This window comes from Xenia sp. Carnegie-2017, unplaced genomic scaffold (genome assembly GCF_021976095.1).
Source record: "Xenia sp. Carnegie-2017 unplaced genomic scaffold, XeniaSp_v1 HiC_scaffold_22, whole genome shotgun sequence".
Classification (NCBI taxonomy): domain Eukaryota; kingdom Metazoa; phylum Cnidaria; class Anthozoa; order Malacalcyonacea; family Xeniidae; genus Xenia; species Xenia sp. Carnegie-2017.
In genome coordinates, this window is record NW_025813485.1 from 16,075,373 (window position 1) to 16,094,522 (window position 19,150).

Consider the following 19,150-nt stretch of genomic DNA (forward strand, 5'->3'; position numbering starts at 1 on the left):
GCAACTTCATGAACAGTTCCAACTACTATATACCACGTGAGCCAACGAGCTTCCAAACTGTATATGTAAAGCATCAATATTTCTTTTCTATTTTCTATTTTCTATTTTTTCTCATCTTATTAGACTCCGTGTTATTAATGAATTGTTTTTGTATTGGAACCTGGTCCTCGCTAGAGATTTTATCGTCGTCAAGGGGACGTCGGAACCACTGGTCAACACCATTGAAATGAATATAACTATTATTATATCACCCTTATCTTATACTTTTACATTACAACATATCAATGTTTACAAATGAAAATTGCCTTTATTAACCGTCTAAATACAGAAGAAAATGTGAAACACAAAAGATTTCTCTTCAAGTTTGGACAAATACACTTTCTTCAAATTGTCTTCTTTTCTGTATTCACCAAATTTTAAGTATCATATATTGTATGTAAAAGTATAAAGAAGGGAACTAACGCCAATGATTACAAGAATACCTGTCAATGGTAAGATACTGGTATGATGATATAATGAATATGCGGGCGCGTACGTTTGTTAAGCATAATATTTAAGTCCCAAGGAAGTATAGTTCTAGAGACTCTATATTTTTGAAACTAATCTCTAACTTTATAGTTATCACTAACTCATATTACTAATTAAATTCGTGAATTTAAGTCACGAAAGACAAGTTAAAATATACATAAATATCTAAAAATGTAATCTTATGTTAAGTCTACACAATTTCAACATCGTCATCTACGTCAATATCACCGACTAATCTGGCAAAAACGTGATAATTTTCTCTTTTCGTGTCAGGTCTTTCAACTAACAAATCATTGAAGTCAATGATTCTTCATCCAAATCTATTTCATTGTCATAATCAGGGAAAGAATCACAATAATCTGCTTGATATTCTCTTAGTGCTTTTTCACATGAAACTTCTTCATAACGTCTCATTGAAAGTGGAGTTAAAGTACAAGAAAGTTCATCTGATTGTTTTGCTCCATATTCACATTCACTGGCAGTAAATTCACCATCAGAACTGTCACTGCGGCATTGGGAATCGAGAACTTCAAACGTCTCTTTCATCTCTCTATCATCCATTGAATCATCTGATTCGGAAAATCTTTGTAAAGATGGTTTGTAACGAAAACGGTCATCTGAAAATCTCGATACATTATAACAAGAATCATTGAGATCACTATAAGTCGTAAAACTCGCGTTTCCAATACTATACTGTTCAGCATTTTCAATATTCGCAATTTTTTGCATTTCTATGCTTTCTGGTTCATCAGAAATAGACGTTGAAAGCGAAGTTACATATGGGTCTTTCAAAAATCCACGATTTATTAAAAATGGTACTTTTTTCTTGAAATTCAATGGCGATTTGTGAGTAGGATTAGATTGTGCAGTTCTCTCTTCTTGCTTTACGTGAACTGGTAAGGACGAGATAGTAAGATTTGATGTTAGTTTTACGGCAGTCATCGTCTCACTTTCGGAGTCTGTGAATCTATTCTCTCTGTCATCAGAAACGCTATCGTGTTGTGATGCAACTATCATATATTCGTCAGGAGACCAAGAGCAATGACAGGATTTTTAATCAATGGATTATTTTTGTCAAAGACTACATGTGGTGAAGGTTTATTTTGGTTTCGTACATCAACACCACTATCACTCAAACTATGTCGAGATGGAGAAAATTGACGAGAATTCATGGATTCTGAGCTTCTTGAGCTAAGTGAACCTTTCTTCTCTATGCCAGATTTTGTTTTATTAGATATCTTATCGGCAAATTCATTCGTACTCTTCTTTTTCTTCACAGCAACGACGACCACAATGATTACAAACATTAATACAAACGCAAAAACAATTCCTGCAATCGCTCCAATACCTAAATCATCACTTCTTTTGCCAGGAGCTATGCATTCATACGCCTGCCACATTGCAACGCAAACCTTTCCAGGGCATGGATTGGAAGCGCAAGGATTTGGAGGAAGACAGCCGCTGGTCAAAGAGCCTCGTTCAACCGTTAGTAAACCGTATTGATTGGTGACATTTAAAGATATGACTTCTCCATTAATTTTGATCTTTGAAAGACATCCCTTAAACTTTTTCTTGGGAAAATCAGAATTCACTAGGGTTCCAAATAACCATACTCCGTTAAAAAATACTAAAGGCGAGGTAATCTTTGTAGCAGTCTCAGTATCGTTAACTCGTAACTTAAGAGTGCTTGCAGAAAGATCTTGAGTTAAAGACACATCGAACCAATGACCGTTATTTACATATTTCTTGGATAAAACTAAGCGATCTTCTTTTCCAAAAACGTTCCCAGTTGATAAAGAAACGATCCCATCATTGATCTATAGATAAAAATCGGACAAATAAAAAAATTATAATTCACGATCGAAATAGGACTTTGGGCAACTTTATACTTGATGATTAACTCTTAGTTGACGGTGGTAAAGTTGTTTAACCATAAATTAAATCCCCAAACAAAGCCATCTACATTTCATTAACTTTTCAACGAAATGTTTCGTCAACATTTAAAGAATTCTATATTATAGTCTTGTCAATCCTGTATGGACGAAGACTTTCTTCAATTATCTCACCTGTAATTGGGTGAAATTTCCATATTCATCTTCAGCTTGCCAAAACAAACCATCGCCTTTACTTAGACTCATCGATAACACATCACAGTCACCAACATTTCTTCGTCTGCGATTTTTTACCATCATTTCCGTAAATTTACGCTTACGAAGATAGCTTTCATCAAACTTAAAACGTAGTAAAGCCCCGCTTGATAACGAATAGGGTTTCGTTTCTAAAAGGAAAAAATATTTATATAAGTTTTACAAAAAAAGGTTTAAGTAGAGTGGAGACGAATTTTACTACAAGAAATATATATTTATCTAAATAGATACCTATATCTAATGTTTGGTGTTCATCCACAAAAATAACACTAAAAATTCGACACTTATTTTATTACTTTAATAAAAATTGATGATTGATAACTATTCGACACTTATTTTATTACTTTAATAAAAATTGATGATTGATAACTTACCTTGGTCACATTTAACACCATAATAATTGACATTGGTACAACGACAAAGAGTATCAAACCATTTATCAATACAGGTGCTTTCATGGTGACAGAAACCTTTCATACAACCAGACGATACTCTAGGACAGCGGTTCATCACACGATATTTTGATGCCACGATATTAGCATCAACCATGACGCCATTTATAAAAATACCACGCATGCAACCGAGAAAATCAAACGAAGATACGTGATTGGTGGATATGACATCCAATGAAGGAACTCCACCAATATAAAAAGATCCATTGCCAAAAGTCAGGTTACTAAAACAAATTATAACGTTGACACAAATGTCCTTTATCACTATACGTAGTTCATCAGAGAGTTTAGAAATCGTCTAATTTTTATGAAATGAAATAAAAGTCATAAAGATGGCTATGCTACACCAGTTCATACCTGTTGCCATAGTTACCACGAGAAGAATATACATTATCATCAAGTTGCAAGTGTCCAATCTAGAGTACGTAGGTTAGAAAATTATTAAAAAATGTCACAGAGTGAGCAGCATTATTTCTGTAAATGTGCCTATATACCTTTGGTTTGCGTTGGTTTAATACAGAACGTAATAAGAATAGAGTTGATCACAACAAAAATAGTGATAAACTTACATTGTTATGCCTAGTCGCTGTAAGAGTATGCCAGAAACCATCAGAAACATCGTGATTTGAAGAAATGCTTAAAGTACCTTCTCCAAGATTGAATGAATATCGAAGAAAGCCATTGGCTATTTCTAGTGAGATAAAACGATCACCATCATTATTGTAAGCGATCAATGCATTTTTCTCCATGGTGGCAAATTGAAGTGAGATGTTTGTGCTTCTTCCATCGTTATCGAATAACAGGCTATTTAAAATTATGTACGACAAATCGGGAAAACCAATGCTTGAAACTTCACATCTTTCTCCCGTGGCTCCAAAATCACACTGACATGTTGCTCCCTTCGATGTTCTAAAGCATTGCGAGAAATCACTGCATGGATTAGGATCACACAGATCTACAGGTGTTTCACAATAGATCCCTGTATGATTGAGAGGACATTGGCATCTGTAACTATTTTCGGTTGGAACACAGCGACCAGCGTTACAGTAAATTCCTTCACATATTTTATTCGAGTATTGACAAAATTCACCAAAGAAGCCAGGCTGGCAAATACAACTGTATGTAACTTTATGAGGAATAGATAGGAATATTTCGGAACCAGAATATAAATGAGTACGATTTTTATGTGATATTGTTATTTTTCGTTTACATTCCCCGCGAGCGCAAGGACTGGACAAAATACACAAATTATAATCTGTATCTATGACGGTTACACCAAGATCATGTAGCAAAAACATCTTGCAGCTTTTTAAAAGGGTAGAAAGGTTTTGAGGACATATGTAAACATCATTTTCAGATAAAGCAGCTATAAGAACATCTGTCGTAGTTGAATTTGACATCTGTATGCTGTAAATCTCTTTTTTATAACCAACAGCGCAGGGTAAGCGACTCATCAAATGAACAATATGCTCAAGAGGTGAGAGTCCAGAAAGGCGTAAAAGAACACTATTTCTTACGGTTGTGTTTGAGACAACGTTGAATGAGATATTAATAGAGTAAGAGACTTGGTATAGATCATCTCTTGCGTAAACATCGATAACATAAGGGTTTGTCGTGCTTTGTTTCATCTTAAGTATACAGGAGTTGGGTTGGAAGTCAAAGATATCCTTATATTGACCTTGAATTGTACATGTATAAACTTTAATCTCGTCCATGTCCAGTGGACTCACATCTCCAAGGACTCCATCAATAAATCCATTTGCTGGAACATTCACTTTCATATTTAGAGTATCAGCAAGGGGCATATTATCGTTTACATCGTCAACAATGACTTTACATGAAACAACAGAAGACCGTTTGGGAAAACCACTATCTGTAATTTCAATTTGTAATGTATAAACAGAGACAATCTCTCTGTCCAATTTTCTAGTCGTAAGAAGTGTTGAAGAATATTTATCGACTGTAAATGGCACATCCTTTAAATTGATGATATTAAACGTATAGGGATTTTTGTTTGGATCAATATCTTCATCAGCAGCTTCGAAACGTAAGACTAAGGACCCTGGAGAAAGGTTTTCCTTAATATGTCCGGGACAGATATTTGGAAGAAGATATGGAGAATTATCATTGATATCTGTTACATAGATCACAAGGTAGGCGTAGTCTTGCAAACTTGGATTGCCGGTAGAGACAGCCATTATTGTGAGATTATATAAGTCGATCACTTCACGATCGAGTGTCTTGGCTGTTTTTATGAAGATCGTTTCTCCTAACGTATCGAATACAAAGGATTTGTTCGTGTTACCATTAGTGATGCTATATTCAATAGGAAAATGGAATGTAGGGTTTCTATCGTAATCTGTGGCAGTAAAGTTGGCAAGAATGCTACCAACTGGAATATTTTCTTTTACTGACACCACGGCAAAGTCGTTTACAAATTTTGGAGGATCATCGTCGTCTTTCACGTAAATGATTACGGTGGCTTTATTTGTGTTGTCTGCAGTAAGTATTGTTTCGAGAGGATTGTAAACAAGGACGATGAGGTGGACAAAATCAACTTGTTCGTAATTCAGACTGCCACACAAGTAAATCTCCCCAGTTTTTGCATTAATGGCAAAGTTATTGTAACAAGAAATTGATGGACTAACGAGTCTATATTCGATAAAGCCATCTTGTCCTTTATCTTGGTCTGTAGCACTAACTTTACCAATAATGTTTCCAACAGACACATTTTCATAAACAGAAAAGTGATAATTTCTCTTTTTAAGTTCAGGTACAAATTCATTAGCACCACTTATCTTTACAAATAGTGGACAACCAGACGTCTTTTGCATTTTTCCACTGTCCTTTGCAAGAACAGTTAGATTATATGTCGTTTGTTTTTCGTAATCAAATGAAACTCGAGAGACAATTTTCCCTGAGCGTGGGTCAATGCTGAAAAAGTTCCCCTGTTCACCAAGTAAGCTGTAAGTTATGATATTGTCGACGCTATCTTTATCAGTTGCAGATATTACAGTGATTTCAGAATTTGGAAGATTATTTTCAACAATTACTACCTCATAAAACGACTTTTCAAACTGAGGAGCGTTATCGTTAAAATCGACCACATTTACTTTAACAATTGCTCTGTCTCTCAACGGTTTCTCGGCTGAATCAATGGCTTCAATGTCAAACACATACATTTTTAAAAACTCGTAATCCAGTTCAACACTCCCAACAGAAATGGAGCCATAATATGAGTCTATAATAAAATACTCAGCTTGCATTCCCGGTAGTATTCTGTATTTTACCACTCCATTCCTACCTCTATCATCATCCATGGCCGACACATAAAGAAACTCTTTTCCACGAACATAATTTTCTGCCAAAGTAACAGTGTATTCATCTTGAGAAAATTTAGGACTGTGAAGATTTGGTGAGGTAACTATGATGAAAACTGTTGCGTTTATTGTTGAATATTGAATGGGAATACCACGATCTTTTGCTTGAACTTCAATAACATATATCATGTCATTTTTATCGCGCAAATCACCAGTCACTATTACTTTTCCTGAATGAGATTCAACAGAAAACATACTCGTTCCGTTACCACCAACAACATCATACAAAATCTCAGTATTACGGCCGAGATCAAGATAATCATTTGCTTTAACTGTAATGACGACATAACCATATCTCGATACTGTTTCAGCCAACGTATGATATTGAAAATGCTCGAATATTGGTCTATGATCATTCACATCAACAAGTTTAATTGTTACGTTAGCTGTTGCAATTTTCAATGGATGATTTGGATTTCGCGCATGTGCAGTCAGATTGTAGTAATTAGATGTAACGTCGTTTTTATACGAGATAAATGTAAGCTGAGAGGCAACAGTAATGATTCCATGTGAATTTATACGAAACAAAGAGCTAGCCTTATTGTCTTCTAAGCAATAAACGACGTCGGTGTTCTCACCGATATCTTTATCAGAGACGTTCAATTTCATTACAACGCTTCCCAAAGGCTGCAATTCCAAGAATTCAACAAAATAAGTTGAGCGAAGAAAGTTAGGAGGATTGTCATCAACATCAGAAACTATAACGGTCAATGTTGTGTTATCTGTAAACTGTCCATCACTTACCAATATGATAAGTTTATACTTTGCAATCAGTTCTCTGTCAAGATTCTTGTTGAGAAATATATCACCAGTCAATGAATTGATTCTGAAAGCATTGCCAGCATTGGTGAAAGAATCCAAAGAATAAAAAAGACTCGAAGTTGCATCTTTATCATCAGCATAAACTGTCGTAATATACAATGACGGTATCGCATCTTCACAAACCACAACAGGTAAAAGTTTCTCAAATTTTGGTGGATTATCATTGACATCAAGTATATCTACATAAACTACCACTGTACTTTTTTTAGCAGGCCAACCATGATCTTCAGCTTCTACTGTAATCTCAAAGGAAATATTTTTTTCTCGATCAATGCTACGAGAGGTGTATATACAACCAGTTGTTTTGTTTATATGAAACGATTTTGTTGCTGTATCAGATTGAATTTTGTACTTAATCAAACCAAATAAACCAGAATCCACGTCTTCAGCAGAAATGCATGCAACTGAGACATTGGTTGAATTTGTTTCATCCATTGATATATGGTAGTAAGATTTTTCAAACAATGGAGCATTGTCGTTACTATCGATAACAAATATGTTAATGTTTATATAAGTTGAGTAGATTGTATTTAGACTGGCTTTTATCCACAGACTATAGTTGTGCTGCCTTTCATAATTCAGTTTTTTGAGAAGTACCAAGTTTTTAGAAAAAATGCCAAGAGAGAAATGGTGTTCAGGGTCGCCACTAGCTACGCACAGTGAAGTGTTATTTGATGACTTCACATTGACGATAAAATCACCAACCTGAGCCGTTTCAGAAATATTATATGAAGTAGAGGTCATGTAAAATATAGGAAAATCTTCTTTGGTAACAGTTATGAACACAGTAGTCATGTCTTGGAGTGCGTTCGATTTGAAATTTCGAGCTTCAATATTTAAAATATAATTACGAATCGAGGTTATTTTGGTCTTTGTAAAAAGATAGCCAGTATATGTTCCGATATGAAAGTCATTCAAATCATTTTTTAGATGGTAAGTCACTTTTCCGTTGACACCTTCATCTTCATCAAATGCTGATACAACTTCTATCAATCTTCCACGTTTTGCACCAAGAGGAATGTGAGCAGAATATAATTTAGGACGGAAAACAGCTTTATTATCATCAATATCCTCAATAAGACCAGTAATTTTGACTGTTGTTATCCGAGATGGATTTCCTTGATCGAAAGCTTTTACGGTTAACTTGAAGCTATCCCCATGAATTTCACGATCTAAATTGGCAATGCTAAAAATCTTCCCTGAGTCTGAGTCGATTTTGAACCAACCCAAGTCATTCACCAATTCATATTGAATTTTTGCATTAATTCCTGCGTCAGAATCAGTAGCATTCATCACACAAAGCTGCGTACCTAAAATAGAGCCTTCAACGATGCTAGGTTGAAGAAATGGGTTAACAAATACAGGACTATTATCGTTTTCATCAACGACAACAATAGTAACCTTTAACACGGTGTATAAAGATGGTGAACCTTTATCTCTTGCCTCAATTACAACAGAATAACTTGAACAAGATTCTCTGTCGAGAGGAGCAATGGACGATAAATATCCTGTCAAAACATTTATTTGAAGAAACCGAGTTCTATGTGAATGAAGAATACTGTAAACAACAGCACCATTTTGGCCAGCATCCAGGTCAAAAGCAAAGAATTTAGCAATATTCTTTGCATAGTTTATGTTTTCTTTTACATATATTTGTGAGTGAGAAACTTTGAATTGAGGAGCATTGTCATTAACATCCAAAACTGAAATACGAACAGTTGTTACATTTTCCCTGCGAGGTGAACCTAAATCATACGCTGTTACAAAAAGGTTATACGACCGCAAATTTTCATGATCAAGTGGCTTTGTCAAGATTATCAAACCATCAACAGGATGAATCGAGAACGTATTATTGACATTTCCCGTGGTTATTGCAAAATTTATTTTCCCGTTAAGACTTTGGTCGATGTCAATTGCAGAAAAACGTAAAAGCTCGGAACCAATAGATAAATTTTCATAAAGATTTAGATGATTTAAATGAGGCATAAACATTGGTGAATTATCGTTGACATCATCCACGATGACTGTTATGTACTGATGATTGTGTTTACTGGGATTGCCATGATCCTTAGCTTCAACTGTCACATTAATAATTTCTGAAATCAAGTTTTCTCGATCAACTCTAGTTTTCAACATCAGTGCACCAGAATTTGGATCAACGAGAAAGAAATTTATAGCGTGATGTCCCTGCAACTTGTATGATATTTTACCATTTTGACCAATGTCTTTATCTACAGCTACAACAAATCCAAATGGTTTTCCAACATCTTGATCTTCTTTGACATGGATCACATTTTCAGAAATAAAATTTGGCATATGGTCGTTCACGTCTGTAACATTCACAAAAATAAGAGCAGTCGTTGAACGCCGTAAAGAGCCAATCTACAGGAATCAGACACAGTGACTTCAAGTTTATAATGAGAAATGCTTTCTCGATCCAAACTATTTACTGTGAACAACGTTCCAGAATTTGAAATACGAAATACATCATTTATATTGCCAGAAGTTATGGAAAATGAAAGAGTTGCATTAACACCAACGTCATTATCTTTTGCTGATAAAGTCAACAAGGAAATATCTCCATGAGAATTCTCTGGAACTGAAACGAAAAATGGTGGATGAAGACCAATTATCGGATTGTTATCATTCACATCCAGTACACTGACATAAACAAATACCGATGAAGACAACGATGATGGGCTACCATAATCACTTGCTTTAGCTTCAAATAAATAAAAATCATTCTTTTCACGATCAAACAAATAATTAGCACGTAGCGTTCCAGTTTCAGAATTTATCATAAAAAAGCGTGCATCATCCCCTGTTAAACTGTATGTTACTTGACCATTTTTTCCAGAATCTGGGTCGATAGCGTGAATTTTACCAATTTTAAGACCAACAAAAGAGTTTTCTTCAATGGTAAATGAATAGTTTTTTCTATCAAATTTCGGTGCGTTATCGTTTATATCTTTTATGATGATCTTGAGAGTCGTTGATGAGCTCAAACTATTTTTCCTTTATCAGAGGCAGTTACATTTAAAGTATAAACTGCTTGCACTTCACGATCAACGATAGCACGAACAAATATTTCACCACTACTTTCAATGATATCGAAAACACGATTCTCATCCTTTGCAATACTGTAAACAACAGTACCGTTTTCACCTTTATCTGCGTCTTCAGCTTTCATTGTTAAGATCTTACTACCAACAGTCGTATTTTCAAAAATATGCAATGAATAACAAAACTCAGCAAACGTTGGAATATTATCATTAATATCAAGTATTGTAATTTCAACCATGCTCGATGTTGATTTGGGAGTGTTGCTCTTTAGATCAACAGCAAACACTACGAGCTTCACGTGCTCGCCATATTTACCCTCTCTGTCTAAGTCGTATTTGACCGAAATCGCGCCAGTTGTATAATTCAATGAAAACGATCCAAGACTAGAGTCATTAGTTAGGAAATATCGTATATCACCATCTGATTTGTCTAATGTGTCTGCACGAATGTTTAAGATATAAGCACCAGGTTTTTCATTTTCAAAAACATAACCCTCGTACTGTTTCTTCGAGAAAGCCAAACCACCTTCTTTGTATAAAAATGCTGAAAATTCTTCCTCTGTTTTTCGTTTCCCGCGTCCAGAATCTGACACAGCTAATGTTGTCGTATATAAAACTTTTTGTGATGGTGATTTAGCAAAAGAAACGTGTCCATTCTCGCTGATATTGAAGTACTTAGAATCTTTTCCAGATCGTTGACTAAATGAGAATGTTTTGTTTAATGGCAAGTCAGGATCCCAAGCAGTTAATGACGTAATATAACTATCTTTTGTAGCTGATTTAAGGAAATACATTGAAGGTGAAGATGTTAATCTTGGAGAGTTATCATCGACATCTTTTACTTTTACTGTTATTGTCTTTGCATTGAACAGTCGGGACTTTTTTGATAGAGCAACATCTTCGATTTTAATCTCAATAAAATGAACAGAATCTTCTTCTCTATTCAAAGGTTTATCAAGGTAAACGATTCCATTTTCATTTATGTGGAAATAATTTCCATTGGGTTTTGCTCTTGCAATGGAGTAATGTACGTCACCGTTTTCTTTAGAATCGTCGTCAGTAGCAAGGCACTCCATAATTTGAGAACCAACGGAACGATCTTCTTTAACTTCTACAGTAGAAGAACAAGACGTAAATCGTGGAGCGTTGTCGTTTACATCCGTGACATTAATTATAAGAGTTTGAATGGCGTATAAAGGTACAATTCCGCTATCTCTGACAGAAATATTCAAAACGTAACTTGTAATGGTCTCGAAATCGAGTTCTCTAACTAGAAATACTTCTCCCGAGATATGATTCATTTTGAAGAATCGGTTCCTATTTCCAGCAGTGATTGAATACGCCAACTGTCTATTTCTTCCTTTATCGTTATCACTGGCATTTGCTTTGTAAACCACTTCACCAACGAGAACGCTTTCGGCCAAACTTCTCCCAATGATCGACTTTTCAAATTTTGGTTTGTTGTTATTGGCATCAAGTACAATCACGTGCACAAAACAAGTGGAGTTGTAATAAGGTTTTGCAATATTTGTAACTTCAACCAGCATGTTAATAGAAAAAATATTTCTATCCTCCAACGATGAATTAAGAACCAACTTGCCATGATTCTTTAAAACTATAACACCTATATTAGATGACTTAACTATGGTGAAATTAGAGAGCGCATTTTCGTTTAAATCCGCGTCATAAGCACTCAAATGCAATATGGTTTTACCAACTGTAAAATTTTCTTCAATACTTACGATATAATTCCTTTCACTAAATTCCGGCACATTATCATTTTCATCACCTATTTCTACTTCAATTTTCGCCAGATCCATAATGTTGATTTCAAAACCGTTCTTGTACGAGACTTGGACATAAAGTATGTAGCTGGAAGTACCAGTTGTCAACTTTACATCTTCAAGATCAAAGATCTTCTTTGTTATTAATATATCATTGTTCGCTTCGTCCAATGCAAAATAAGCAGAATTTTTTAGCAAGCTTATTTTCATATTAGTCAACATGTTAGCAAAGTTCAACTTTCCAACTTCTGTTCCAATTGGCTTATTTTCATCGACGTAAAAGTGATAGATGGGTTTTGGAAAAACACCAAGCTCATTTTGTAAATTGACAATTACTATATCAACAACGGATGTCGTGTTAAGATCAGATTTCTGTAAGTCAGCTGCACCAATTGTCAATGAAAATTTTGATCGGTTTGAGTTTATTAATGACTGCCATAAGTATAGACCTCCTTCTGGGAATATACCAAAGTAATCTGTTCCGATATTGGCGTCAAGTATGTAAAAATATTCCTTGTTTTGATGAGATGAAGTAAAATTGAAAAATACTTTATTGACAGGTGTATTTTTCAAAACAGGAATTGCATCAAAGTTTTTATGAATAAATGGTGACTGGTTATTGTGCTTTGAAATGTACAAAGTTAAATTAAATAAAGAAGAAAGTTGTGGATGTCCAAGATCAGACGCAACAATGTATAAATTGACAGCGTTATACGATATCGATGATAGATTTCTAATCACCTTAACATCTCCATTGTCATTTATACTGAAATATCTTTGACCAAACGATGGTTTTGTTTTATACCTGACAAGACCTCCACTAAAAGAATCTTGATCAGTTGCACGTATATTTACAACAATCGAACCAATGGGTGAATTTCTTTTAACAACAATTATATCTTCAGGATGATCAAACACAGGTGAATTATCATTAATGTCATCTATTGAAATAATCACAGACGTCCAACCAAGTAAGATTCGGCGACCTGTTGTTTTAGCCATAACATGTAAAGTGTAGATCTTTTGTTTCTCAAAATCCAGATTATTGGATGTTGTTAATACACCATTATTATCAATAGAGAACACACCATTTGGGTCGCCTTTATACACAGTATAAAAAATCTGTGTAGTTGATTTAGTTGCTGCATTGATGCTCCCAATGTAAGTTTCATGTTGAACATTTTCCTCGACTGTAAAGTAATACAAATCCCTTTCAAAGACAGGTAGATCATCATCAGACAGTATAATAGTGATATATACCAGAGATGGAGCAGTCACGTGATTAGTTTTATCTTTAGCAACAACACGTAGCTTAAACATATCAACATTCTTCAATTTTTTTGTTTCTTTAAAAGTTATAAAACCAGTAGTTTCATTTATTTGTAGAACATCATGAGCTGTGCCATTTATCATGTAGGAAACAACGTCATTATCATCAATATCTGTAGCTGTCACATTAAGAGAAAATATGTCTAACTGACCATGAAGTACATTGACATAATAATCTTTTGGATAAAAAACAGGAGGGTTATCATTTACATCTAAAATTGAGATTTCAACCATGGCTGATGAATAGAAAAGTTGTTTACCATCATCTTGTACTAAAACAGCAAACTTATAGTAATCACAGCATTCTCTATCCAATGAAGAAAGAATACGTATGGAACCAGTTTTTGCATCTAAATGAAAAGTCTCTTGTACTGATGGAATAGGATAAATCATTGAAAATGTGAATTTCGAATTGTTTTCAGTGTCCGCATCAGAAGCTGATAAATTACCAACAATTGAATCCACAATGATATTTTCTCGTACATAAAAATGAAATGTTGCATTTAAGAACACAGGTTTATTGTCATTATCATCAAGAACTTTCAATGACATTTCACAAAACGAGGATAGTTTTGGATCACCATGGTCTTCAACTTTTACACGTAATGTAACCAATCCAGACTTTCATAATCCAATGGTGATTTCAGGATTATCATTCCTGATTTATAATGAATATAAAACATAAATGAGCCTTGTGTTACAGTTAAACTATAATTGATGAGACCATTTCTTCCTTCATCAAAGTCAACACCATTTACCTTTGCAACAAATGTACCAACAGGAGAAGATTCATTAAGTACAACTGTAGGGGTTTCGAAGGAACAAATAGGTTGGTTATCATTTTCATCTAAAACCTTTATAATAATATTAATAAAAGATGATTTTTGATGACTTCCATGATCAAATCCTTTTATGGTCATGTTATATGTATCAATTTCTTCACGATCCAAAACACCACGTACATTCAAGGAAAATAATTCTGAAATTTTCACTAAGTAAAATTGATTTTTTGGATTACCATTTGTGATATTCAGTTCAACCTTAGCATTGTCACCATCATCATTGTCTATTGCTTCTATCAAACCAATATATGAACTTGATGGCTGATTTTCTATAACATTCCTTGACCAAATTACCAACAGATCTGGAGAATGATCATTAATATCAACAACATTAATGCGAAGACTGAAACTATTCTGTTGTTGTGGTACACCATGGTCAACAGCATTTATAACAATAGTAAATGATGGTTCTTTCTTATCAAACACCAAGCAATGAGTTGATAAAAGTTGGTGATCTTTAGTTATAGTGAACATTTGATGATATTTAGATGCATCAGAGATAGACAATGCAACTTCACTATTAACACCACTGTCCTTATCTGAGACATTTAAAGCCAAGACAAAATTACCATTACTATGACATCCTTCTTCAACATTTACTTCTGATATCAAATTGTTGAATATTGGCTTGTTGTCATTGAAATCTGACACAGTAATATTTAAGATTGTCCTACTGCATTTTGGTATGGGATTAGAGTCACATGTTCGTATGTGTACAACATGAAATTGTTGTGTTTCTCTGTCTAGTTTTGCAATTACAACAACATGAATGAAATCTTCATTAGGTGTGAATTGAACACGAAACTTTGAATGATTTAACGCTGAATATTGTAATCTTCCATTTTCTCCACAGTCGTTATCAATAGCAACAGGTATTTCAACGAAATAACCAACAGGAACTTCCTCAGAAACAACTTTGTTGTAAAAATCCGAGGGAAATTTTGGCGAGTTATCATTAATATCGTCAATGTAAACTTGCACATAGATGGCGTTCCTCGAATTTTTTCTTGTAATGAACATAATAGTTTCTAGAACTACTGAGCCATTGATACAAATCTCAGGTAATTTATCTCTGTCTATCACTCGTAATGTGTTTAAATTGCCGGACGTTTTATTGTAAACAAAATTTTTACTTGATGTTGACAAATCATAATTTCGAAACTTGTCAGTGTATTTTCCTAAATTACCAACCAATGTCCCAGGTTGACTTTCCTCCACTACATGCCATTGTAGGATTGTCAAACCATTAACCGCAAAAAAGAAGCACAAAAAAGGGAATAAAACATTTTTCATTGTCAAGGGTTTCCGTGACCACAGACCAAGCGGAACAATTCTCAGCTCATAGGTCAATTTTTCAAAACGCGACGAAATCCATCAAAAAACAAACAAACCTTGGAAAAATCACCATCATTTTGAAAAAGTTAATGCCATCTGCTATTGCCAAATAACTAGTAAAAAGTTTCTGTTCTGTGATCATTCACCATTCAATTTATCGCGAGCTCAAGCCAAGATGTAATCACGATGCGACGATTCTCCAAATGACTTAAATCCACAATGTATAAAGAAATTTGAAAATTCAACAATATCCGAAAGCAAAACATAGGCTAAAATAGAAAATAAATTTCAATTCAAAAATCCAAACTCTGTCGTCGGGAATTCAAGACAAGTGTTGCGTCACGGGTGTTCGTTATAAAGTAATTACTGATTATGAGTGGAGTCAAATTCCAGTTTTAAATTTCATCAGTTAATGATCTAGCAGCTTTCTTATCAAATAATTGACTTAATATGTTTTTTAATTTTTTTTTACTCAGACAAGATGTACAGGCGCGAAATAGTGTGTTTTTCTTGATGGACAAACCAAGGATATAATTACAAGCCAATAAAATAATTTTTAAAGAGGTATTGTTTTACTGTCAATGAACCTCATTGAGAAAACCCGGTGGAAACGGAATGATTTATTACATAAATTATGAAAAGTTTTCTTTTACTATACCAGGCCCATTACAACATTTCCTAACTGTATAGAAGAGAAGCAATAAATCAATTGATTTGACGTTTCATTCGTGCTGAATGATGAGATGACAATGTTAATCTTTTCGCCTCAACTGTTTACACATCATATATTAAACCTCTATTGGTTGTTTAAGATTGTAATCCATTAAATATGGCTGGAATGCGCGGTAATTTCTATTGGCAAACTCACAGCTGTGTAGGAAGTTGAAACTTTGGAAGATAAAAAAATTACCGCCATTTTTTGTGATGAAAAAAAAGTAATGATGGTTAAATTTTACTTACACCAAACCAAACCGAGTCACATGTTAATACTTTGGTCGAAAATTCGCTTCTCAATAAATCATCGCTTTATTTCAAACATTCCACGAGAATCATGGTCATTTATGATTTTGAATCTTCACGTAGCACTTTGAGCAAAGTCATACTGGCAAAAAACGACAAAAAAACCATAAAATAAAAAGCTCCTGCCCATCCATGATAATCCACTATTATCCCAATCAACGGTCCTTCGAGGATCGCACCAAGACCTCCAAATCCTGTTAATGTTCATTACATATAAAAATAAAAACAATTTATACACGTTGCGTCTTTTTTATGTAATTAAAAAAAACCGAAATTTTATGACAATATATTTGACATTAGGACGTACATCACTCTATTAAACAATGGTTTATGCTTAAAGTTTGCTCTCCGGCAAAGACCCGCTACCCGAGCAGGACACAGCGGAGAAAGGTGACCAAGGTGACCTTATGCTTAAAGTTTGCTTAGAGTTCTAGATCCTCATCTTATAAATGGGACGTCAATATAACGTCTTAAATCAGTATCAAGCTGAGCAGCGAGAAAAACTTTAAAAATTCTTATTGATTTAACAGTTAATGCAACTTACCATTTACAACACCAGAAACAGCAGCTTGTCCATTCACTTTTTCTCCAATTTGCGCAGGGAGTGAGCCAGTTAATAGTGCGTCAGGTCCACAATTACATATACCTGCGATAAGCATGAACAAAATATTGAATGAAAGTCCCCACAGACTTGTAAGATGAAAAATAATCAAGGCAAGTGCACTTAGGAATAATGACAGACAGCAGCCATGAAGAACTTGACCAGAAAGAACTCTAAATGATAAAAAGATAAAACAGAGACATTGGCATCAATCCTGTCTTAATTGGGGGGACCATATTCATATATTCTGCTATGCCTGGCTAATTCCTTTTCAAAACAATTTCATTTCCAAAAGAAATCAGCCTGGCATAACTGAATATATGAATATGGTCCCCCCCCCCAATTATCGCAACATTGACACCCATGAACAGAGATGTGATTTCTAATGTCTTTTAGAAAATAAAAACGGTGGCAGTTGAACAGCTATATGAAATATTTGTTTAATAAAGATACCTTTTTATGAAAACACCAATCAAAGCAGACCCCAAGACTCCGCCAATTTCAAATGATGTTGATAACATCCCAGCTTGCACTTTGCTATAATTTAAGGCTTCATGTAAATACATTGGAAGCCACATATAAAGACAGTATCGAACAAGTTTAACACAAATGACTGTCACCACAAGTTCTGGAACAAGTTTCAATTTTATCACTTGAAGAAAAGTTAAATTTTGATGATCTGTTGATGTAGAGTTGCTGACCAATAGTTCCTTTCCTGGAATGACAATGTCTAACTCGGATGGCATTTTCATAGTAAAAAACAAGTATACCAATACAAAGTACTGCAACAGATGGCCATATGAAAATCATTCTCAAGTCAGGTGAATACAATGATTGTAAATACACAGCCAATGAAGTACCCAATATTCCCCAGCAAATGTACATGTTCCCCATAAGCCAAATATTGAAGCTCTATGTTCATCAGAATACCAGGAACTAAGACATTTCACACAGTTTGGCCATGCTGTTGCTTGGAATGTTCCATTCAAAAACAGCAACAGTAAAAACATCAATAAATGCTTGCAATAACCAAAAGTCATCTGAAAAAGAATAAGTTTTAAAATGCTCATTGATGGCATTTTACAGCTTAATTGAATGTTTTCTAAAAGAAATATTAATTACAATATACAATTACAAATTTGTACTTCATACATCATCATAAAATTGGATATGAAAAAAAATCATTTGAATTCTTAAGATCAATTATTTTCCACTCTTTTCCCAGATTGCATAGGTCACTAAGATCTTGAGGGAGGAAAGCTGGAAATATCAACCCTGGGATGATTCAGGGGCACAAATGCACCCAAAAGCTTAAATGTGCTACATTTTAAATTTTTTGTTTAACAACTCGGGGGCACTTAAACTTGTCACCTGACCACTCAAGAGAGGACTTTTTCATTTCTCTGTAGTCTGGTTCTGTTCTATGTTTGCCTTTCTGAAATTGTTCAAATAATTCCAATCAAATAAAATGAGACATTATACCATTGAAAGTGCAGAGCCAACCAAACATATAGTTAAAGCCTTTCTTGCACCTATCTTATCTCCAAGGCCTCCTAATAACATTTGCATGACAGCATAAGGGAAGAGAAGGGCTGTATCCAGCCAGCCCAAAGCACTCTTCTTTATATTAAGTGTCTTTTCCAATTCTGGTTTGATAACACCAAGCGGTTTTCGCAGTAAATACGTTGATGCATATGATAGCCACGTTAAAACAAACGCATATAATTGACGGGTCTGCAATGCTGTAACCATATTTCAAAGTTTTACGAGAAATTCATCAGTAATTAAAGTCTCTGTTTTTCTGGGTTTTACAAGTTTTTACATACTTGGCATAAGGCGTACTTCATG

The 19,150-nt window shown here is 34.4% G+C and overlaps 3 protein-coding genes across 3 annotated transcripts; all 3 read right to left on the bottom strand.

The window, feature by feature from the left end:
• Positions 1-569: 569 nt before the first annotated feature.
• On the bottom strand, positions 570-14,056 carry LOC124445598 (protocadherin Fat 4-like). The gene is given in 7 exon segments (XM_046996337.1): positions 570-2,345; positions 2,595-2,806; positions 3,050-3,351; positions 3,485-3,543; positions 3,697-9,707; positions 9,710-10,339; positions 10,342-14,056. Coding segments are annotated over 7 exon segments (11,733 nt in total). The 3' UTR covers positions 570-1,541.
• Positions 14,057-14,100: 44 nt separating this feature from the next.
• LOC124445600 (cadherin-related tumor suppressor-like) lies at positions 14,101-15,982 on the bottom strand. Its single transcript, XM_046996338.1, has one exon. The coding sequence runs from the start codon at positions 15,637-15,639 to the stop codon at positions 14,101-14,103; it is 1,539 nt and encodes a 512-aa protein (XP_046852294.1). The 5' UTR covers positions 15,640-15,982.
• A 150-nt stretch (positions 15,983-16,132) lies between these two features.
• Positions 16,133-19,106, bottom strand: LOC124445602 (glucose-6-phosphate exchanger SLC37A2-like). Its single transcript, XM_046996340.1, is given in 6 exon segments — positions 16,133-16,895; positions 17,246-17,475; positions 17,756-18,046; positions 18,048-18,174; positions 18,177-18,342; positions 18,785-19,106. Coding segments are annotated over 6 exon segments (1,239 nt in total). The 5' UTR covers positions 19,055-19,106; the 3' UTR covers positions 16,133-16,740.
• Positions 19,107-19,150: the final 44 nt, after the last annotated feature.